Source organism: Notothenia coriiceps, unplaced genomic scaffold (genome assembly GCF_000735185.1).
Source record: "Notothenia coriiceps isolate Sejong01 unplaced genomic scaffold, NC01 NC01_scaffold00018847, whole genome shotgun sequence".
NCBI classification, from domain to species: Eukaryota; Metazoa; Chordata; class Actinopteri; order Perciformes; family Nototheniidae; genus Notothenia; species Notothenia coriiceps.
In genome coordinates, this window is record NW_011351548.1 from 43,757 (window position 1) to 68,172 (window position 24,416).

At 39.9% G+C, this 24,416-nt stretch overlaps 1 protein-coding gene and 2 long non-coding RNA genes across 4 annotated transcripts in view; 2 read left to right on the top strand and 1 right to left on the bottom strand.

Moving 5' to 3' along the window:
* The window catches only part of LOC104951281 (contactin-associated protein-like 2), a 55,174-nt gene extending 42,943 nt beyond the window's left edge, over positions 1-12,231 (top strand). The window contains exon 12 of the mRNA XM_010777916.1: positions 12,043-12,231. Coding sequence (XP_010776218.1) covers positions 12,043-12,231 — 189 coding nt within the window. The remainder of the gene's footprint in view (positions 1-12,042) is intronic.
* LOC104951278 (uncharacterized) lies at positions 6,976-10,756 on the top strand. 2 transcript variants are annotated; one of them, XR_799004.1, is made up of 3 exons: positions 6,976-7,003; positions 9,383-9,494; positions 10,213-10,756. It is a non-coding gene; the product is annotated as an uncharacterized lncRNA (long non-coding RNA). The 2 variants fall into 2 exon arrangements; XR_799003.1 differs by lacking the exon at positions 6,976-7,003 and having other exon boundaries at positions 9,245-9,494.
* An 8,060-nt stretch (positions 12,232-20,291) lies between the features above and the next one.
* Positions 20,292-22,673, bottom strand: LOC104951280 (uncharacterized). Its single transcript, XR_799005.1, has 2 exons — positions 22,562-22,673; positions 20,292-21,033 (listed from the first exon to the last, which is right to left on the bottom strand). It is a non-coding gene; the product is annotated as an uncharacterized lncRNA (long non-coding RNA).
* Between the last annotated feature and the right edge of the window lie 1,743 nt (positions 22,674-24,416).

A 24,416-nucleotide genomic window follows, 5' to 3' on the forward strand; every position in this document is an offset into this window, starting at 1 on the left:
CATCGAGAACCACCACGCCACCGTACCAACTTGCTGGAGAGGAACCGCCTGCTCTTCATGCTCAAGCCGCTGACTCAAAATGTTGTTTGTTCTTCACATTTTATTGAATCAATAATCACCTATTATATATTCATATAACGCCTGTTTGTTACTGGAAAGTATCATCAGGAGCCTGTTATTACTTACAAAACAAACTAAGATATTGACGGTTTTTCAACAAATTCCTGAAGATATCGTTCAAAAAGTTAATGTGCACTTCTTCGTGCATCTTTGGCGTTTTATTGAAACTCTTCAATACTTTAAAGCAGTGATTGTGAATTTAACGCATCAATATTGGAAAAGTAATATTTAAAGAAATGAGGAAAAGAAAGATGAACTGGAGCACTAATGAATCTGAAGAGGGGAGATTAAGTTATTTTAACGCCGTTATATACCTGTATTTAGCTTTTCTATAACCTGACCTGTCTTTTAAACCCATAATATTCCAGATTTATTTAATGACTTTTTTTTCTGTTTACTCTACTTCTTTCTCATTGGTCTCCTTCACATCCTTTGTCTTTGTCTGTTTTCTGTTACTGCATTGTTTCTTTTCGTCTGTATTCCATCTTCTCTCTTTCTTCCTCCGTCTCTCTCTCTCTCCCTTCCCTTCTCCCCCTCCAGAGTGAAGAACAGTTCATAGAGATTGGTGAAACGGGACGGACAGTGAGGTGAGATGTCTGGGGGTCGCAGCCCAAAGTCTCAGGACATTACCACCCCGCCTCCCCCGGGCCTTCAGCCCGAGCACAAAGCCAGCGGCTCCTGCCAGGTTACACAGATACATACATACTATATTTCTTCTCCATGGGTTAACACACTGACAACGATTTACCTTTTTAGCAGCCGAGTTTCTGTATCTGGAAAAGTGTTTAGTCTGAAGCAGCTTGAACACTAATGGGTATCTGTGCACGGCATGAAAGAGTTATCTTTAGGTCATTTTTTTAATCACAGTCTCTATTTGTGAGCACTTTAGTTCATCGTGAGCACTTTACGTTCATCGTGAACACTTTGTTCATCGTGAACACTTTAGTTCATCGTGAACACTTTAGTTCATCGTGAACCCCCCCACTTGAGTCATCGTGAACACTTGAGTTCATCGTGAGCACTTAGTTCATCGTGAACACTTTAGTTCATCGTGAGCAACTTAAGTTCACTCGTGAACACTTTAGTTCATGTGAACCTTTAGTTCATCGTGAGCACTTTAGTTCATCGTCGAACACTTTAGTTCATTCTTGAGCACTTGCTAGTTCATCGTGAGCACTTTAGTTCATCGTGAGCACTTTAGTTCATCGTGACACTCTTGTTCATCGTGAAGCACTTTAGTTTCATCTTGAGCACCTTTAAGTTCATCGTGAGCACTCTCAGTTTCATCTTGAACACTTTAGTTCATCGTGAGCACTTTAGGTTCATCGTGGCACTTTAGTTCCATCGCGTGAGCACTTTAGTTCATCGTGCAGCACTTTAGTTCATCGTGAGCACTTAAGTTCATCTTGAACACTTTAGTTCATCGTGAACACTTTTAGTTCATCGTGAGCACTTTAGTTCATCGTGAACACTTTAGTTCATCGTGAACACTTAGTTCCATCTGACACTTAACGTTCATCTTTGAACACTTAGTTCATCGTGATGCACTTAGTTTCAATCGTGAAACACTCTAGTTCATCGAGTGAGCACTTTAGTTCATCGTGAACCACTTTAGTTCATCGTGAACACTTTAGTTCATCGTGAACCACTTAGCTTCATCGTGAGCACTTTAGTTCATCTGAACACTTTATTTCATCGTGAGCACTTTAGTTTAGTTTCATCGTGACACTTTAGTTCATCGTGGACACTTTAGTCATCGTGGAAGCACTTTAGTTCATCGTGAACCACTTTAGTTCTATCGTGACACTTTGTTCATCGTGAGCACTTTAGTTCATCGTGTGCACTTTAGGTTCATCGTGAGCACTTTAGTTCATCGGTGAGCACTTTAGTTCATCGTGAGCACTTTAGTTCATCTTAATGAACACTTTATGTTCATCGTGAGCACTTTAGTTTCATCTTGAACACTTTAGTTCTCCCCGTGAGCACTTTAGTTCATCGTGAGCACTTTCAGTTCATTCGTGAGCACATTTTACGTTCATCGCGTGACCACTTTAGTTCATCGTGAGCACTCTTAGTTCATCGTGAACACTTTAGTTCATCGTGAACAACTTTGTTCATCCGTGAGCACTTTAGTGTCCATCGTGTGCACTTTTAGTTCATCGTGAGCACTTATTCAATCGTGAAGCACTTTAGTTCATCGGAGCACTTTATTCCATCTTGACACTTTAGTTCATCGTGAGCACTTTAGTTCATCGTGAGCACTTTAGTTCATCGTGAGCACTTTAGTTCATTCTTGAACACTTTATTCATCCGTGACACTTTAGTTCATCGTGAGAACCTTAGTTCATCGTGAGCAATTTAGTTCATCTTGAACACTTTAGTCACGTGACACTTTAGTTTCCATCTTGAAACTTTAGTTCATCGTGAACACTTTAGTTCATCGTTGAACACTTAGTTCATACGTGGAGCACTTTAGTTTCATCCGTGAGCACTTTAGTTTCATCGTGGAACACTTTAAGTTCATCGGTGAACACTTTAGTTCATCGTGAACACCTTTATGTCATCAGTGAACACTTTAGTTCATCGTGAAGCACTTAGTTCATCGTGAAACACTTTACGTTCATCGTGAGCACTTTAGTGTCAATCTTGGCACTTTAGTTCATTCTTGAAAACTTTTAGTTCCATCGTGAACACTTTAGTTCATCGTGAAACACTTTAGTTCACATCGTGAGCACTTTTAGTTCATCCTTGGAACACTTTAGTTCATCTTAACACTTTAGTTCATCGTGAGCACTTTAGTTCATCTTGAACACTTAGTTCCATCGTGAGCACTTTAGTTCATCGTTGAACACTCTAGTTCATCGTGAGCACTTTAGTTCATCCTGAACACTTTAGTATCATCGTGAGCACTTTTATGTTCTTTTCGTAGCACTTTTAGTTCATCGTGAGCACTTTAGTTCCATCCCGTGAGCAACTTTAGTTCATCTGAACACTTTAGTTCATCGTGAAACACTTTAGTTCCATCGTGAGCACTTTAGTTCAATCGTGACTACTTTAGTTCCATCCTGACACCTTTAGTTAATCGTGAGCACTTAGTTCATCGTGAGCACTTTAGAGTTCATCGTGAACACTTTAGTTCATCCTGAGACTTTTAGTTCATCGTGAGTGCACTTTAGTTCATCGTGAACCACTTTAGTTCATCCTCTGAGCCACTTTAGGTTCATCGTGAACACTTTAGTTCATCGTGAGCACTTGTTAGTTCATCGTGAGCACTTTAGTTCATCGTGAGCACTTTAGTTCAATCGTGAGCACTTTAGTTCATCCTTGAACCCACTATTAGTTCATCGTGAGCACTTTAGTTCATCGTGAGCACTTTAGTTCATCGTGAGCACTTTAGTTCATCGTGAGCACTTTAGTTCATGCGTGAGCACTTTTAGTTCATCGTGAACACTTTAAGTTCATCATGTGAATGTGCCAGATGGTTTCCATGGCAGGTTGATAGCATTATAAGAAAACAAATAAAACACATAGGATAAGAGAAAAAACCAACACAGTGACACAGATCGAGTCCCCTAAAAAGCAAGTAGCATCAACAATACTTTGACTGTTATTATTTCCATGATTTTAGAAGTCAAGCAAAAATTAATAATAAAGTTGAAACCACAAATAAAATAAAAACGTAACCAGTGTTTAACCGTTTCACCGGTTAGGCCGTACACAAATTCATTCTTTGCTGTAAAATAGAGCTGCACCTTATTAAAATAGGAAACACATGACTGGTTTAGTTGCGGAGGGTCATTAGTGTAAAGCAGAGCCTTCTTGATAGTAAATCAAATCAGTAAAAACTTTAATTTATATAGAACTTTCTTACACAAACGGTTAGGGAGGTAAATGCTTCATAAAATAAAACAGTCCGTTGACAAAAGAACAAGAAACGTGACTTTGTGATTGAAAACACATTACATAGCAATAGAAGTAAGTACAGGACTCACATAAAACAAGAATAACATTTCATTAAAGTCAAATAATGCTTCTTTTTTTGTAACATTTTGTGGCTTTTGAGAAATGAAAAATAAAAGTAACATTTGAAACACGTCCTCTCTCCCCTGTTGTGATCAGGTCCCGACGGCACCTGCTGTAATGGAGTGACGTCCAATAGAGCCACAGCACCCCCCTCCACAGTCACAAGCCCTGCCCCCGCCTCACCCACCGCCCCTCCCGTCTGACCGTCAGTCTCAACGGGACCACAGCAGACCGCCCCTCACCCAGGTACTAACAAACACACACACACACCACACACACCACACACACACACACACACACACACACACACAAACACACACACAACCACACACACAAGCACACACACACACACACACACACACACACACACACACCACACACCACACAACACACACACCACACCACACACACCACACACAACACACAACACAACACACACACACACACACACACACACCACAACACACCACACACACACACCACACACACCACACACAAAATGTGCTTATTCCACATGCTCTATTGCTTATTAAACCCCTCAGACACTGCAACGCCCACACAGGAAACTTAAATCCACCATTCACTTCAAGGGTATAACCTAACATTAAATATATTTACTGTGAGAAACAAGAATAATTTAAATGCTGACTGACTCTAAACTCTGCAGAGTATTCTGAGAGGATAAACTCCCTAATGACTAATGTAAGGAAAACTGCTGTAGTCTACAGAGATAGAGATATTATATGGTAGCTAGCGTACTGTATTATCCCAATTTAGGAATGATCACTGTGTTGCAACAGCAGCAGTTTTCGTGGTATGGAACAGAAAAAAGAGACACAGTAAATATATGAAACAACACTATAATGTATAATCTATATAGATCTAAGAATACTCAATATAACATGTTGGAAATACGTTAGAAATACATTATAGATTATAACGGCTAAGCTTAAATAACAAACACAAAGGATGGTGTATAAAGGAGACTATTGTACAAAGCTATGTCAATGCAAAGATGATGGCATGTGAGTTTATATAATACTGACCAAAGCTCTCCGTCCCAAACAACAGTCTTAAGTTGGACAAACATATAACCATCTCACCCTTTACCTTTTTACAGGTGAGTGAGAAGCTGACATCATTAGAAATGGTTGGGTAACTTAAAACACTATTTCTCAGTTAGTTATACTTGAATACACACATTCAACACAAAAAGGAACACCTAGGCGTGAGTGGTTGACTTCAACATGTCTGCTGGAAAGTTTTCGACATGAGATATTACTCCAACGTTTATAATCCTCAGTGGACGCTATGATATCCCACCATCATCCTTTCCTTTTATTAGGGTTAGTAGAGATCTGTTGCCATAACAACTCTGTCTGTCCTCAGTAAGCGATGTGGACATGGAGGTGGACCACGTCCCACGGAGTCACAGAGTCGTCCCTTCCAACGGGTTCCTCAACGCTCCAAAACACGTGACCGAGCCCGACGAGTGTGAGGCATACATGGGTAACGCAAAGTGGTGTGTGTGGATTTAATAACTAATATATTAGAGCGTTTATCGAAGACATGGATACATACTTCAATAATTCTGGTAAATATGCAGTGGTAAGGAAAGGTACGTTTACTGTATACAAGCACATTTTAGCCATACAACTAACATTAAAAGCAATTGGCTAACGTTACTGTTTGTTTTGATTGCCTTTCTACCTGTAAGAAATGTGTTTGTTTAGTAAATGTGCTAACGAGCCCTCTTTGTTTTTGATTTATTCACAAACATCTTTGGCAAATCAGCCTCCTCTTTCGCTTGCTCTCACGGTTATTGTTACTTTCCCTTTTCCCCCCATGACTATCAGGGATGAAACCGCATAGACACGGAGCAAAAAGAAACACAATTGAAATGGTCATTAAAAAGCTGCAAGAATACAAATGAAGAAACAGAATAACTGGTATAAAATACTATACATAATTAGCCTCTCCTCTTTTAGGCTTATTCTATCTCGTTAGCAGTAATAGGTTATTACTTATTGTTTTACTTTTGAGGATCTGTAACAACAGTTTGTTTGTAAGTCTCTGTAACAGTGATTTAGGTATCTCTGATCTCAACAGTACTTCTTCAAAATGTATTTAACACATATTTAGGACTCAAAGCGGATGTTGTGGCTTCCTGCATTTTGGATATTTCACCCAGAACCATTACTCACCATTTGTTTAATCAGGCAGCTTATTACGCCCTCGCCCTCCAAGTGCCTGTGCCTGTATATTCTCTCTAAAGCATAGAAAGACATCAAGTGTACGAGAAAATTAAAGACTAGAAATAAACATTCCAAAATGTAAACATCTCAAAGAAAATAAATAGCATTAAAAAAAAAAGAAGAAATGTAGAGAAACATAATGTTGTGTTTAATATACAGCCCCTACACCTTCCTGTCATTACACTATAAGTGTAAGCGCTCATCTAGAATGCTGTATATGTCCCTGTTGAATGTCTCGATAGCTATTATTATTATTATTTTAGTCATTTTTTTGTTATACCCCTGGAAATAATTACTGTACTTCTATTTCTTACGTAAGTTTGTATGCTGCTGCGTGTTTTGTTGTTGTGATGTTTTTTGTTTTGATGGCACTTTTTAAAAGGGAGAAGCTTTCCTTTTCCTTTCATTGTACATGTTTAAGGACATGAGATGATTCTGGTTCCGCAGAGGTGGAGTCCGGCATCAGTCGAAGAGGCAGCTGTGCGGTGGCAGCCCAGGCGCGATCGACAAGAGGATGATCCACTCGCCCGCGAGCCTGCAGAGCATGAGCGAACATCATGCGCCGCGAGTGTGGGAAGAACTCCACAACAAGAAGATGCCTGAAGGTACAGGAATCGCTCAGTGGAAAACGATAGTTTACATGAGTTGTTTTTCTGTTGGTGTCAGGACTGTCTTTAACGATTTCATTATACAGCTTAAAACGTGTGCTTTTTTTTACTCAAGACACGGCAAGCTAATAATATGTTGACAAAGCCATTTTGAAGAAACCTAAACACCAACCCTTAACTGAAATAGAGGTACAGTGTATTAGTATGACTTTGATTCAGGTGGTCAATGGCATGAATATAAAAAATGTATAAAAACTGAAGCAGCAGAGACTGAGAAATTCGGACAAAAACTTAAATAAATCTCATCATTTTTGTTCAATGCATCTCAACAAAATCATATTTTTTTTAAAGGTCACCTATCATGCTATTTGTAGGCAATAGCATAGGTCTCAGATATATGTAAAAACATGTCTATGAAGTGTTTTGCTCAAAATACCAAACAGATCACCCATTCCTAATCATGCCTCATATACCTCTATTTCACTCCTGTTTCCAAAGTGCTGATTTGGGTATAAAGCTTTCAAAAAGAAAAAATTGATAAAAAAAAGGAGGGGTCTGACATGCGGGACCCGGCAGCATACCCTGTCTAAACTAAATGCTGCCGTGATGAAACGCCATATCATGGATTATAAAGGATTCTCTCTGAAACAGTATGGAGCTCAAAGGCTTTCTCTCTTGCGGTTATACCACAAGGTGAGTTTCCTTTTTACTGTCCTGTCTTCTTCACACACCAATGCTCTCCAGTACAGGTTAGCTCTGAAGTGTTACGAATGCTAATGTAAACACAGACTATGTGACCCGCACCATCGATATCGAAAATCGTCGGAGTCGCAACTGCTCTTTCAAAAATAAAAGTGGAATTTGCGTAAAAAATAGTTTTTACCGGTGTTTTGTTTGATTTTAACTAAACAAAGCCTTGCTTTCAGAATAATGAAATTTTTTATTTCCAAAAATCCACGAAGCTTGTAAAGGGAAGATGACAGCTCTCACGTCGCCACCCTGCTGTTCCGCAGCGCCGCCTCCCCTCCCTCCTGCTGAAATTAAAATGAATAAGGTGTATAGTAAGTCATATATAACACGGCAGGGTCCCGTTAACAGTTTGTTTTTATCTGATTTCCAAATAAGCAAGTTTGGCTTTCAAGAATATTAAACCATGTTTCGGCAAAAATTCAGATGATAAATACAACTTTTGAAGCTTGTAACGGCATAAATTACAAGCGGAGAACGGAGTAAACTCAACGTCCACCAGCAGGCATAAACAACCAGCCTGTGTTTCTTGTGAGTGTTTTCCCCGGGAAACAAACACAGATACCACAAAAACGCAAACATACACCAAACACACACTCGCGAGCTTCCCCCCAGACCAGTAATCCAAAATATCTTCCCTCCGTAGTACTTTGATCATTTGCTCCGCTAATAATCAATCAGATCGATGGATTCCAGAGAAAAGGATGAAAACTGATTTCGATGGAGCAGGTCACAGATATTACGTCACATCGGACGCAAATCTGGATCAGCTCCGTTGTTCCCCCGTTTTTAGAGATTTGGGTACGGAGGAAAAGAGAGGGTTTTATTTTCTGACACTGCGTGAGTTCCCTGACGCACCGGGGACACATGTTGATGTATAAAAGACATCAAAAAGCACATTTTGCATGATAGGTCCCCTTTAAATACTTTTTGTAGAAAATAATCTGGACATAAGCCATCCTCAAACTGCGACTTGGCACTTAAACGCTTCAGTGTTTTTACAAATGAAGCGTAAGTAATAAGATAAGATGGACCTTTATTAATCCCTGTGGGGAAATTCAGTCATTTGTCTATAAATTAGTTTTAGAGGTGATGGCAGTAGCATTTTGGACTGGATAAGGCTCTCTGTTTTCCAGTCTTAATGCTAAGCTAAGCTAACCAGCTGCTTATGGTAACTTCAAACTTGGTGTACAGACATGTGTTCGGTACAAACCCTCTCAAATATTTCAAGTTAAGAAAGCGCGTAAGCCTGTTTCCCCAAGATGTTGAACTGTTCTTTAAATTGTAACACGCTATAACAACACTAAACTAACCAGTTGTTCTTCAAGAAGATATCACATTTTGACCTCCCTATATCCACTGATATCAGAATCAGGTTTATCACCAGGTAGCTTGACGCGTACGAGGAATTTGACTTGATGTCGTGGTGCATACATAAAAATGTAATTTAAAAAAAATAAAAACACAGAACTATTTTAAGAACACTATAATAACATTAAAAAAATAAGAAGAAATATAGTAAAATAAAGCAGCATTATATTGAAATAGAACGGAATCAAATATGTGTAGTAATAAAACAGATATCTTCAACATTGTGAACATATCTGTATTTTGTGTGTCCTGCTGCAGGATGCCTTCAGCCTGCTGGCGTACTCGGACCCCTGGAGCAGCCCGGTGGGTTTCCAGCTGGACGCCATCCAGAGAGAGCCCGTCTGCTCCACCCTCAACAGTGCAATACTAGGTACGACGTAGCCATTATCAAAGACCCCCATCCCCCCAGCAACAAACTGTTCTGTGTGCTGCTTCAGGACAGAAACCACCAGACTCAGACATTTTCATCCCACAGGCCATAATGCTGCGTCCACACGGGACGCGTCCCGTGTGGACGCAGCATCAGACTGTTGAACACCTGAAGTTTTGAAAGAACATCCATCTGTTTACAACGTACACATTATTTATCTAATATCATATTCCAATCACTTGTAGACTCTCCTTGCACTATTTCTATTCTATTTTATTTGTATTGTATTTACTACTATTGTATCTGTGTTATTGTGTTGCTCTGTTGGAGGAGACCTCAGATGTTCATCTACACTGTAGCTCTGAACACATGACAATAAAGCCTTGAATCTGAATCTTGAATCTTTACTAGTGAAGGAGTATTTTAACAATTCAGTATTAGATTCAAAGGTGTTATCATCATATGCTCAAAGCTACAGTGTAGAAATGGCGCTGAAATTCTTCTGACCCGTGCTCCTCCAGCAATGCAACATATAATAAAATAAAAAGTAGGGCAAAAGTCTATAAACATGTAAATATGATATGTACAGAATATGAGATGAAATGTACATTAAGACAAAATTAAATACGGTTTTAATACTTTTACTTAAATAGAATATTTGCGTACTTCTTACCTTCAGTCCTGACATTGTTGTTGTTGTTCCCTCCTCTTCCTCCAGAGACTCACAACCTGCCGAAGCAGCCCCCCCTCGCCCAGGCGGTGGGCCAGGCGGCGCAGTGCCTCTCCATCATGGCACGCACCGGCACCGGATCCTGCGCCTTCGCCTCTGTGGACGATTACCTGCACTAGCCCCATGCTTAAACACAACACACACACACACACACACACACACACACACACACACACACACACACACACAGTCTGAGGAACTGTCCAGAAACGCCTCCTTCCACCTCCTCCATCAGTGAAGTCGTATTAATGCTCCGATTAAAAAAAGTAGGTGAAAGTTCACTCGCTTCTGCTCCCCGCTGAGGACCTGGAGACGTTTCTGGGCAGGTGTTTTAGATTGCTAACACATCGTACATTTAAAAAACAAAAACATCCCTTTCCATCGTAAATATGAAAAAAACACCTCGCAAACAAACCCCTCTTTCCCCTCCTCCTGCAAGGCTGCGTCTTTCTGACTGACGGTGTGAAAACGCTATTAAAAGGGTAGCCGACTTGGAAAAAAACTCTGTATACAAACCGACCGACCGACTGACTGACAAAAAAAGAAACCCCTGGTCGAAACAGAAGTAGAAAACCGACGAGTGGTCCCTGTAAACCAGGTACACACACACGCACATATAACACGCACACACATATATAACACAGCACACACACACACACACACACACACTAGCATACATTATGGGGGAAGTATTGTGCTGCTCCGTATAATATTTGACCAACTAAATCAAGAACAGTGTTAATTATTATGTGAAAAACATATTTTAGAGGTATTTTGTTGAATATGTGTACAATTTGAGGTTCCACATAGTTTTCAGGTATTTAAACTTCATGCAACAAGACTATATCTTCATTTTTGTTGTTGTTTTTTTTGCAACCTGCTAAGAGGAAAACTCCCAATCAGCAAAGTTCAAATCTATTTTGTTTTAAATGACGATATCTCACACTTGCAGGCACATTTCACACAGAGTATACTTCCACCAGTTTTCACACACTGTTGTTGTTTGAATTGTAAATCTATTTTTCTCTTCGCTGCACTGTCAACATGTTCTCCTGCTGTATGTCAGGCTGTCTTCTCAGTTGTCTGCAGATCAGAAACCCCTTTATTGTTTTCACTGAAACCACACTGGGAAGAATAAACTCCCACAGTCCCTCACAGTGACAGTCGGAGCATTCTAGTAGAAAATATTGAAGGTGAACCACGTAGAAAACCAAGTTCTCTAATTGTTGCACCTTCATTTTGATTATTCTTTGTTCTTCTTTCTAGTCTCTGATGATAAGAGTGAAATTAGTCACCTCTCCTTATAGCTTGTGGTGTCTGTAAACACACAGACTAAATGGAGTCTGTAACCATGGTTACGCTGTGCTTGTTTGGACAAACCTACACCATCAGCAGCGTCATGTACTCTACAGCTAGGGAAAACAAAGTACAACCCTCCTCAGATCCAGTTTAAATAAAGAAGCAATACCTTCATCTGTGTGGTACATTCTGTGTCAAGACACTAGCAAGATTTATTTTTGCAATTGTCAGGAGTTGTCGCTCTGAGCCACAAGCAAACTGCATGAACTTTAACAAATGTAACGCTCCAATGGCGAGTGACGGCATTTTTCACCTGCAAGATGACAGGTTTCAGTTGCATATCCCTGCTGTAATGATGTCCCTTCCTAATTTGTATGGCTCACTTGTTCCATTCTCAGCTTCTCTAAAACACCAGAAGCATTACGGGGCACTATGTTTCATTTCATATTTGTACATAAAATTGTCCTGTCTGTTTGAATAAGATAAAATAAAAATACATGTGTGTGCTTGTGTTTTCAGGTGACATCCATCACCACCAGTGCAGAGTACTGCGAGCAGCTGATCTCCTACAGCTGTCGCATGTCCCGACTGCTCAACACTCCAGGTGAGACGCATCTTTATTCACCGCCGACTCGAGAACACATCACCGAGGGAGGCAGGCTGTTCTGTTCGTCACAGAGCCAGAATGTGATGTGCAATTCATATTAATAACACACTCCTCCCGTCTCCTTCTGTCTGGAGAGGCTGCACAGGGGACACACATTAAACTGGGGTCGTACGGTCATGAGAAACCAGCAAAAATCATCACATTTGAAATGAGTTATTGAAAGGCCTGGAAAAGTTTGGGGAAAATGTCTAATCCCACAAGTCTTGGAGAAGTCATGGAAATAATCTCGCAAAAAATGAGTGTGCAGTTTCATTAGAATCGATTAAGATCATATAAATACTTACTTTCTGCAATGACCGGAGTTACAGGTTGTATTCCAGATAAATGTTAATTTGCAAGAGGTAAATTGGGATGCAAACGTTGTATTTGGTTAGTCTTAGTCTAAGTGTTTGGCATGATGTGATGATTGATATTTCAAACACATTACATTTAGCTAGAGCTTTTAACCCAAAGCGACTTACAATTACAGGGACATCCTCCCTGGAGTAACAAAGGGCTAAGTGCCTTACTCAAGGGCACACTAGTGCTAGTTCCTGGCGGGATTTGAACTCACAACCTTCCGATCTTCAGCCCACCTCACTATCCACCACTATCCCCACTGGCAAGGCAATCAAAGTCTTTACTTTAGAGGCACGGTGTGGCTAATTTGCAGTTTTTCTATTTGAATTGTGTAAAGAAACAAGCCAAATTTGAAAAGTTATCTTGCTCATTTGGTTTGGTTCCTTACTTTAAGTAGCTGACTTTGGACAAATCAGCAGTGCGTCACTGTGTGATAAAAGCCTTAAACCCCTCTAAAGAGTTCATAGGGTTACAGAGTTCTTTGGCCCTTCATCAGCTCCGGATACCGTTGAGAAAATAAAGCTGCTCTCAGACATCACAATCATGAGCCTGGTTTTAATCTGCGGGGTGTTCTTTAATTAGAGTGTAGCAGTCTGCATAAGGACAATTCTCAGGTGTCTGATTTTTATCCACACTGAACCAACTCTTTCAAAAACATCTCGGAGAGGCAGAGACTGAAGGAAGACGGTGAGGGTGCTCAGACCCTCTTCAGGTTAACTTCAGGGAATTTGTCCTGATAACGGATCGAGTTCATGTGACTGAATGGGGACAAAGCCATCATTTATCAGAGTGTGGGAAGTGGTAAAGAGTCTACTTGTCTAGTTTGGAGAGAGCACTTTAAATGAAAAATAATCGACTTCTAAAAATCGGAAGTCGAACTGCAGGATAAAAAGAAAATCTCTGCTGGAGGTTTGAGGCAGATTGATGAGAAGCATACTGTTGCTGTTAATGCTCCGTGAAGTTATTGTGTAAATATAAGGCATAGTTTTTACTCAAAAGACAACAAGTTCCTCCATGACACTGCTGACTTGTTCTGCTGTTTTGTGTAACTATAAAACATGTATTTACTTAGTTTTAGTTATTATTTCCGTCTCCTTATTGCCGCCTACTAATTCATGTTGTTTAAAGCCAGAATCCCAATCCCTACGGTGGCTTTGCTTTAATTCCCCCACATTTGAGCTGTGTCTTTCATCCGGTGGTACCCGGCTCCACAGATGGAGGAACTGAAACAGAGCGTTGGATGTGAGCTGTGGCCTGGCTGGGCTCACGCTCAGTAGATTAGCTTGGATAACATTCATTCGCATTAGATTTGTCTGGACTCAGCGGGTTTGGCTGTAATTAGTTTGAGCGAGGCCTGGCAGGGTTTCCTCTCAGTTTGGTTTGGATTAGTTAGCTTGGCTAGTGAAACGGTGGAGTTGTGTTAGGTTTGTCGTGAATTAGGGGCGCTTGATTTGTGTGATGGCTGGGTTTACTGGAGTTTCTAAAGAGTTCTGAATGGTTTGTATGCAGTGGAGATGAAGGCTTCACGCTGCGTTGTTTTCTTTTTGAGCTCAGTCTGTGTCAAAGCTTGGTATTTAGTATAATATCTTGTTTGAGGAAGACATCAGTGTGTGTGTGTGTGTGTGTGTGTGTGTGTGTGTGTGTGTGTGTGTGTGTGTGTGGGTGTGTGTGTGTGTGTGTGTGTGTGTGTGTGTGTGTGTGTGTGTGTGTGTGTGTGTGTGTGTGTGCGTGTGTGTGTATAGTTTTATTCCCAGTGTGTTTTGAGAATAACAAGCTTGCTGTCATTGTCAGATCTATCTTTTTTTGCCTTTTTACTCTTTTACTCTCTCCTCTGGCAACTCTTTCTCTCTCACACACACACCGTGGGGATAGCTTCATAAAGAAAAGACACTCTTGGCAATTAGAGTGAGTGAGAGGAGAAAGTAAGTGGGTGAGGGGGGGAGAGAGTTTTCTGGTTTAATTGACGTTTGCCTGTGTGTGTGCTGTGTGCGTGTGTGTCCACGGTCCTTAATTGACTGAGTGGGAATAAAGCAATAGGTGGTTAGTAATAGTGGGGTATTAGTGCAGCAGACCAAAACTTTGCCATTAACTTCCACTGCACTGAGAGACGGCACCTATCTACACACACCTTATTAAAACTCTCTTTTTTTGCACTCAAGCTTAAAATGCTGTTGTGGGAACACACACACATGCACACACCCCCTTCCAGCACCACACACACGCTGTCAGTCAGAACTTCATTAACTAGTTCACTCCTAATTCACTACCTTGCAAGTGAGGGAAATCCAATTACCAGTTTAGAATGACTGAGGAAGTACGACCGGGGAAAATCATTTACCCAAAAATATGCTTCATAAATTACCTGTCAACTTTCATCAAATTACCCTGTCAACAGCATTTTCTCTGGCACACACGCATGGCCACGCACACACACACACACACACGCACACACACACACACGCACATATAACACACACACACACGCACATATAACACACACACACACACACACACACACACACACACACACACACACACATACATATAACACATGCACGCACACACACACACACACACACACACACACGCACACACATATATAACACACGCACACACACACACACACACACACACACACACACACACACACACACACACACACACACACACACACACACACATATATATATATATATCACACACACACACACACACACATATATATATAACACACGCTACAGGCTGATGCTGAAAACAGGACGGAAAATACATCTCCATTTGATCCCCGGTCAACTTAAGGCTCCATTAAGGATATCATAAATCCCCCCTTTCTCCCCCCTTTCTCCCCCTTTCACACCTCCACTCACTTCAGGACATTATCGGAGATTTGTGTGGCGCATGTGGACTCGGGACTTTGAAGAAGCCGGAGAGAATCTGCAGTCTGAACTCCCTGTTTTTAATATTCTGTTTTGTTTTCATGAGCAAATTTGCGGGGTGGGTGGGGGGGGGGATGGTTACCTGGCTCTTGTTTTAGGTTTTTCCAGGTTTACAAGGCATCGGCGCAGACTATTATTATTCTTCTTCTTAATTATCATTATATTAATTATTGTTACTTGCATTCACAGTATATTTGTTGAGCGCCAGCAAGAGCAAGTTCCAGTTACTATAATAAAGGTCCCGATCCCATCGATCACCAGTGTGTACATGTTAACGTTTATATATGAATTTAACAAAATGGAATTATATCAATAGAGTGAGATATTTAGTTATCAAATGAAAGGAAATCGTTGAAAAAAAAACAAAAACCCAATTATTTTAATGCTTTGTACCGACATCAGTGACTCCTGAAGCGTCGAGTTCTTATGTCGCCGCTTTTCTTTTGTCCAGGGTTCCTATGCAGGGGAACAATTATACATCTGACCATTTCAAGGTCTTTAAGATGATTACATGTTACTTGTTAGATAATGGAAAACAAACTTAAACTAAAGGATATCTGGAACTTTAATTTCACATGTTTTGTTTCTAGCCGTAAAGTAATGTCTTTACCTCAGCCTAGCTACATTTAGTAAAACCCTCTAAACTTTTCTGGATTTTCGACCCAGTGCAGGAACCCTGCGATGACCTCTGACCCCCGTTTTTACTCGTTAAATCCCCCGCTGCACAGCAAGTTTGATGCAAACGTTGTTAATCTTTATGTTCGTATCGATGTCTATGCTAAACCCCTTATTATCCCACAAAGAACTCAGGAGCCAAACATGTCCCTTTGTTCCTCATGGCTTTAGAATCGGCCGACAGACCCCTCGATTACAGGTGGACTCGTTTTACTTTTATTTTACAAAAAAGCTTCAGACTCGAACGCCGGGAAAAACAAGCGACGGCGAAACTGAGCTGCGATGAAGTGCGCCTCTCAATGAGCTTTGGGTCACTTTCACGGAGGGAAAGATAACGAGACTGCAGCGACGCTCACGCTACTTTTATTTTACAAAAAAGTTAGTATTTTTGAGTTTATTTGTGGAAACCGTTTTTAAGCTTTAAGCGGAAAGAGTGGACTTTTTTTAATGACAACAAAGAGACGGCATAGCAACTTCTGTGGTGCGAAGAGATCATAACCCGGCAGAGTTAACGCCCTTAAATGTTTATACACGTTTATTTTTTCTCCCCGTTTCAACACGTGTTCAAGCTGTTTTTCCCCTGTTGACATTTTGGGTGACTCGTTGCATTTGTATTGCACTCAAAAAGTGGAAGCTAGTAGGCTAGGCTAATTAGCCAAACCCCGAGGAACAGAGCCGGGCATTGAAGCCAGTTACCGTAGTGGCCAAACCAGACCTACATCTGAGGAGACATCTTTTTAATCGACATATTAACACTCAAGTAGCCCTCATCTAAACCATAAGGTCCATACAAGTTTTAAAATGCACTTCTATCCAATCCGTTCTCTGTTCATTCAAACGAGGAGATGCTTGTGCGCCTGCTCTATGGGCCCATAGATGCGCCAATGAGCAACACCTCCAACACGGTATCCAGTTCTCTTTATTTAATCGTGGCTAAAGCTAGTTAGCTCGCTGAAGTTAGCCGCCCCCACACATTCGATCTTTGTCCAGCATTTTATGAAGGAGGACATCTTGTTTTTATCATCTATACATTCAAATCAAACACCAAGGGGATATGTGCTGAATTAGTAGCCGACATTTCTGTTATTTCTGGTTTGGGTCAATGTTGGGTAGCAAAAGTAAAATGTCTTTGTTTTCAGTTTGTCAGATAATAAACCTCAACCTAGTTTGAATGCTAGTTTGATCTCTCTAGTAGCATTTTGCAGATAAACAAGTTATCATTTATATAGCTCCAGTTGAAATAGAGGGGTGCAGCAATTGAGATTTTTGTAAGTTAGCCTCTTCCTGTTTCCCTCCACAAAAAGCCAATGGGATTTCTCTATTGGATTTGGAATATCGCAGAAAATAATATCTGCAGCAAACAAACATTTATGATAGTAAAAAGCTAACGTTAGGCTATAAAGGAACTACAGCACGGTCACAGGACTTCACGTATCACCGCTAAGCTAAACGCGGCTAATGTTGGGCTATAAAGGAACTACAGTACGGTCACATGACTTCACGCATCACCGCTAAGCTAAAGGCGGCTAATGTTTGGCTATAAAGGAACTACAGCACGGTCACATAACTTCACGTCATCACCGCTAAGCTAAAGGCGGCTAATGTTGGGCTATAAAGGAACTACAGCACGGTCACATGACTTCACGTATCACCGCTAAGCTAAAGGCGGCTAATGTTGGGCGTGATGACGTTTAGTCGTCTCATTTAGACACTTGTTACAACCACCGCTTACGTATTTATTGTGGTCAAATAAAAATCTCTTCAGTTTGTGTTAACCCCAGCCCATTGACTTACAGAGGGAACAGGAAGTGCTAAAATGCTAACTCATTCAAGCTCCACTCTTTCAGGAATGAAAGGCCCTAAAGTTTGCTTATCGTCACGGAGGAAAGCTTTCTCTTCTCACTAACTTTTCAGTTTTGTTACAGAGTCCTCCTTGTGTTTCTAAAAGCATCGATGGGGAAAATAAAACAATAAAAAACCTTCAGTATTGTCAACACCACATTTACAAAAATAAAGAACCAAATACTTCGGGAAGGGTCTCTGGAGGAACCGGGCTTTTCTGTCCCTTGGTTTCTCTTCGTTTGTTTTTCGGATCGCAAGCAGTCACGGCATCGTTTAGAAAACTTCTTAGACAAAGTGTCTGTTGTCATTTTCTGAGTACGGTCTGAAACCTATGCATGCCATAGTAAAGTGGTGGTAAGATCAAGTTAGATGTCTCTTATTTTATTCTTTTTTGTTTCTCCTCCTGTTAGCCGGTTAACGGTGTGTAAGGAAGATGTCAACCAGTAAGTTGTCCACTGCTGACTGTGTGTCCATTTGGAGAAAAAAAAAGTGCAATTTGTGTGAGGGTGAAAAGATTTATATTAAAAAAAATGACAAACGATGATTCACGAGTCTGGATGCTGCATGACGCCTGGAGAGGGAACTGTTTTATCCTGTTTGACAAGAAACTACCTTAAAACAAAAGGTGATTTGATTCTAATAACACTTACCCACAGCACACATTACAGAAACTCTAAACCTTGCCCAGTATATGTGTCTAATATCTAGTCAGAATTTGTCTACACCTGATATAAGACTTAACTTCAGAAGTAACACTGCAGTGAGATATCGGGTCTTGTTTTTAGACAATGCATCATCTTAAGTCAAAAGATGTTATTTGGAATCGTATCTCAGATGAAACACATTTATTAGAAAATCACCAACTAACAGAAAACAGAACACTTTTTAGCATTTGAGGATTATATTGTAACAAAGCATTTCCTGATTCTTTTAAATATAGTTAAATGAGTTCTCCAGATAATTACAAAATGTGATTTATCTAAATATGTCTTCTTACCTCAAGGAATCTTACCAGGCTAATGTTCATTTGTTCTATTGGCAGGTTTTTTTTACTTATTTCAAGTGAAAACACCTTGTTTTCATTATTGTTTGACTTGTTTTGGAGCAGCATTTGTTTCCAGTGCATATGTACCCTCAAAGGAAAAGTCCACCTATAAAATCTGCACCCTCTTAATAACTGACCAAACATATAGAAATAACCCTATTATTTAAATTAATGGTTCACCTGTGAGTCTGTAATGGGGAAAAAACGTAAAAAATAACGTTTTCAGAATTAGTTGTGACGTGAGAACCTGGACAATATTACAACAAAAAAAAATAAGGTTATTTGTATTATATGTTGGACAAACTCTGGACCCTTTTAATAACTGACCAAAGATAGAAATAAGCCTATTATTTAAATTAGTGGTTAATCTGAGTCTGTATTGGGAAAAAAACGTTGGCAGAATTAGTTGTGACTTGAAAACCTGGACAATATTATATTTTGAAGGCCTAAAGTAACACTTCAGTACCACAAAACTATAAATAACTTATTCAACTCCTTTGATTAGCTTCTCACCAATATATGCATTTTGTGGGGCCTGTTCAAAAATCAGGTTATTTGTGTAGGACAAACTTAAGTGAAAGGAGTACCGACAGTTTCTAAATGACTGTTTTATCCAGTTTTTCCAAGAAATGACCCTTAAAAAAAGCGATTTTATTCTAATAACACTTACCCACATATGCATCCTCAAAGGAAAAGTCCACTTATAATATCTGGACCCTCTGAATAACTGACCAAACATATAGAAATAAGCCTATAATTTAAATTCGTCGTTAATCTGTTATTCTGTAATGGGAAAGAAACGCAAAAATAACATTTTCAGAATCAGTTGTGACATGAAAACCTGGACAATATTACATTTTTAAGGCGAAAACTATAAGCAACTTAAAATTAAATGAATAACTGCCCAATATATGCATTTTGTGGGTCATGTTATTGTTCAAAAATAAGGCTATTTGTGTTATGTTGGATAAACTTAAGTGAAAGTAACAGTTTCTAACTTAGCTCAAACATCTTTGGCATTCATTATTAGTTACCTGATTCAAGATTTAAAGGTTTATCGTCATTACATAATGTATGAAAAGCTTAGATCACAGGTTCCTCAACAGTGCAATTAACAAGACATAAATAAAGATAGCTCAGGTGTTTATCTGTACGTCTCTACTTAAAGAGCATTAGTTTATTAACTTGATCCCAAAGTAGACGTTTAAAAGCTTATTTAGACCAATAATATGTAATTAGCCGGTTTAAATGAGGAAACGTGATCTTAGAGAAACAGTTTTATTGTAGACCTTCGCATAAAAACAAGTCAACTCATTTTTCTTTGAGCTTTTAATCACATCTCAGTCTTTCAAACATATTTACAGAAATAACAGGCTTTTAATGGAACAGAAAACGAAGAGCAGGTCATGTGATCTACAGGTGGGAAGTCTACCTGTGAATCCACACGTCCTGCTCTTTAATGAACTGATGTAGAAACGTCTCAGTTCAGAAACAAGAGGAACGTTTTGAAAAATACCAAAAAATGATCTGCTGCAAATGTTCCCGTTTCTTTTCCCGTGAGTTAGGGCTAGACGATGAATGACATTATTTAGATATCCTGTTAGACTTGTGATATCGGAACAGATTAAGATTATTTTCCTGGTCGTATCGGCTGCATTAAAGTAAAGTAAGGTTACAAACTGTTTATTAATCAAAAACAATAGTCAACCCCACAATATATTCACACGATGGACAGAGATGTACGAACAGAAATATTGTGATATTTGATGTTACATCATTTCGAACAGATGCATCTTGAATCTTTATTTGAGTTGTTGCAAATCCCATAATAAGTCAATATCAGTCCGTCCACCTCCTTTCCTCACGTCCTCCTCCAGGTTTCCGTGCATTCAATTCACCGTAAAGGCTCCTCTGGTGGATGTTATGTTGATGTCGTCAGCAGGGGATCTGCTGCTTGTGGATCCATCTCTTCTTCAGCTTCTCTGCTTTGGCTTTCTCACTGCAGGCTGAGCACAGACACGAGAGATTAGACACCGAGAAAACATAGATGTATCCAGTCTGCATATTGACTCATCTGGGTCAGTGTGCCATCGGGACACATTGAGCCATAACATGTCACTTCGTTATGTCATTAAACCGGATTTTCCTTCAATCATCTGATAATACATTTTATTTATAGGGCGATTTTCTAGAAACTCAAAGACACTTTACAAAGTCAAATTCATGAATATTTAAAATCTATGAAACACAACATTATATAAACGCTAAAGCAGGGGGGTCAAACTCAATTCCATCGCGGGCCACATTCGCATAAAGGTTGCACTCAAAGGGCCGGTTGTAACTATATAAATATATAATATCTGAATTGGATTATTATCTGATAGGATAATAACTTAGTAATTAACTACATCTGAAAGCAGAAGTCTGGGGCAAATAATTGCAAGTCTCTTCAGTGCACAAAACGAGATGCATTGTGGGACATGTAGTTTATGGGCAACCTGCTTCTGTAAATATAACTGTATAATAAACCTATTATATTCTTTGCAAAGCTCTTGCGGGGCCACAGAAAATGAAGTCGCGGGCCGGATTAGGCCCCCGGGCCTTGAGTTTGAGACCCCTGCGCTAAAGGAAAGGAAACCTGTTCATTGTTCTTTTGAAATAATACGTCATCCCTGCTCCGCTCTATTGCACTAAATATTGACTGATAGTAATAAAAGGTACCAACTATGTACAGTCTAAAAATCAGGACGTGGGGGTTTGACATTTTTGGGATAATCAAACATGCACTGGGTCACATTGAGCCAGGGATATTATTGATTTGACAGAGAAACAAATATAACAGGAGGGTGTTAAGACATTCAGTCTGCATAGTGACTCAACTGGGTCAGTGTGACACCAGGACACACGTCGCTCTGAAACAACACGTTGGGCAACACAAGTTCCCTTCATGACGTCATAAAACTGGCTTTTCCTTCAATAATCTGACGTATATTGGGATTAAAATGCTCGAGCAGGAGACGCATTAGACACTGTTGGAGCTATATTTTTGCTTTATATTATTTAAGCGTTTATTTTCTTGACATTTATAGTGAATGTATTCTTAAATCAGTGTTATTATTTAAGTGAGTTAAAGTCGTTTTTATGAAGGCATGTTTGGGCACTGGGTGTAATTGTATATATTGGAGGCAGGTGGTCGTGGGAGAAGAGAACCAGTGGGATGCAAGCAGGATAAAGAGGAAGGAAAGACACTAAGGAAAGGAATCTAGGAAACCTGTTCATTGTTCTTTTGTTAAAAGCACAAACGGAGATTCTCGCCTATATGATTTGGCCGCTACAGACTTTTTAAAATAATAAACCAGCAGGCTTTACAGACGCTGAATAAAATAAGTTATTAAAAATATTATATTTGATTCTTGCAGAAAATACGTTAATTAAAGCACCTTCGATTACCTATATCTAATTATAAAACTCAATTTAAAAAGCCCAAACTGTGGCAGTTATTCCATAATGAAGTAAAATGATAAAAAACCTTACCCCAGTCTTTATTGACAAACGTCACCGCTGCACTTTTGTTCCTCCCCTTCTTGTTCTCCAGGGACAGCAGCTCGTTGCCTGGAAGCAGAGACACAAACACACGCTTAAATATAAATATCATTTATTTAACCAGGTAGAAGTCTCATGAGCGACCTGTCCAAGAGGCAGGGCCGTTTCTATCTTTTTGGGGGCCCTCGTTTTTACAGTTTAACTACAATGGGGAGATTCCGAAGCCTTTCAGAGGATCTGTGGAGACGCATCAATCTGTGGAGACGCATCAGTCTGTTACACTGTCAAAACAGGCTGATTCACGAAAACCAAGCAATTGAAACGTACACAAAATGATATTAAAAAGGTAAACAATAAGGCTCCTCTACGTCAATAAATGCAAGAGATGCAGCATTTTCTCAATTATATTTTTCATCTTCCTCAGACGTCACTGATTGGCTATACAGGCAGACGAATACAGCTGTAAATCACTAATGAAACATTAAACATGAAATGCATTAACCAGTCAATATGCAAATAAAATAAACTGTTGTCATTTAAAAAGACTTGAATGATGGGATATAAGAGCAATCACATCGACCAATGGATTCTTGTTCTCTGTCCTGATGGACTTGACCCCATAGTGATACAATCTGAGAGTTTCAGCTCCTGTTTTCCAAGCAGGAGGGGCAGCATATTAAAATAATATTCATTTATTTATATTAATGTGGCCGTCTCTCTGCAGGGATCAGATCAGAACTCAAATTGAGACAGATCATCGTCTGTCACAGAGAGCCTGCGTTTAAATCACATGTCAGGGTAAAAAAACTTAATCAAAATGCCGTTAGTAAGTGTGCAATATACACCTGGCTGCTTCATCCTCAGAACTGTTACAGGATGTGTTTTTTGTAAATCGTGTAACTTTTATTATAATTTGTTTGAATGCATGCTATTAGGTAACATTAAGCTGTCTGTGGCTCTTTTCTGCAGAGCCACAGACATGTACGTTTCCCCTCTGTGGGACGAACAAAGGTCTTCTGATTCAAATGAAAACCCTTAATAACTAACAGGTGGTGGAAGTTAGCAGGAAATAATGGGGTTGAGTTATATTATATTAAGGCTCAATTCCAAACCACCCCCTACACCAAGGGTGCCCAACCAGTCGATCGTGAGATGTGTCTAAAAATAGAACAACAATATTCTGTTTTATCGTTAATGTCCTATAACATAATCTTCCTGTGCCAGAATAATGCACTTGAACGCATCAAAGCTTTGTGATTGGCCGGCGTGACCCCTTGTATCGGGGCGTGGCTGGTGGGCAGTGGGCACTATTTCGCTGACGTTGTCCGTGGCAACAGGAGTGACAGTCCGCACACACACAAGACCGCAATTATGGCAGAAGCAAAAAAGCCCAAAATATATAATTTCCACTCCGAGTGGGAGGATGATTATTTTTGTAACTGTTCCAATTCAAAGTCCATCTGTCTCATCTGCAATGCGAGCGTGGCTTTATCGAAGAAGAGTAATTTAGGAGCGGCCTTTCAAAACAGCGCACAAACGCTACGAGACGGAATTCCCTCCTAATTCTGCCCTACGCTCCCAAAAGGGGAGGGGCCTGAAAGGACAGCTAAATGCACAGCAGTCCATTTTCACCAGGCCCAACAACAAGAGCAAGGCTGCTACCAGAGCATCTTATCGTGTCAGTCACGTTCTTGAGAAACACATGAAGTCTTTCAAAGACGGAGAAGTTGTGAAAGAAGCTTTTTGGGGGACAGTAAAAATAACAGTAGTATTTCAACAGGTTTTTGATATAATAAAAACTAAAGTTAGATACCGTTATTAATCAGCTGTACGTTTTAGTTTGTTT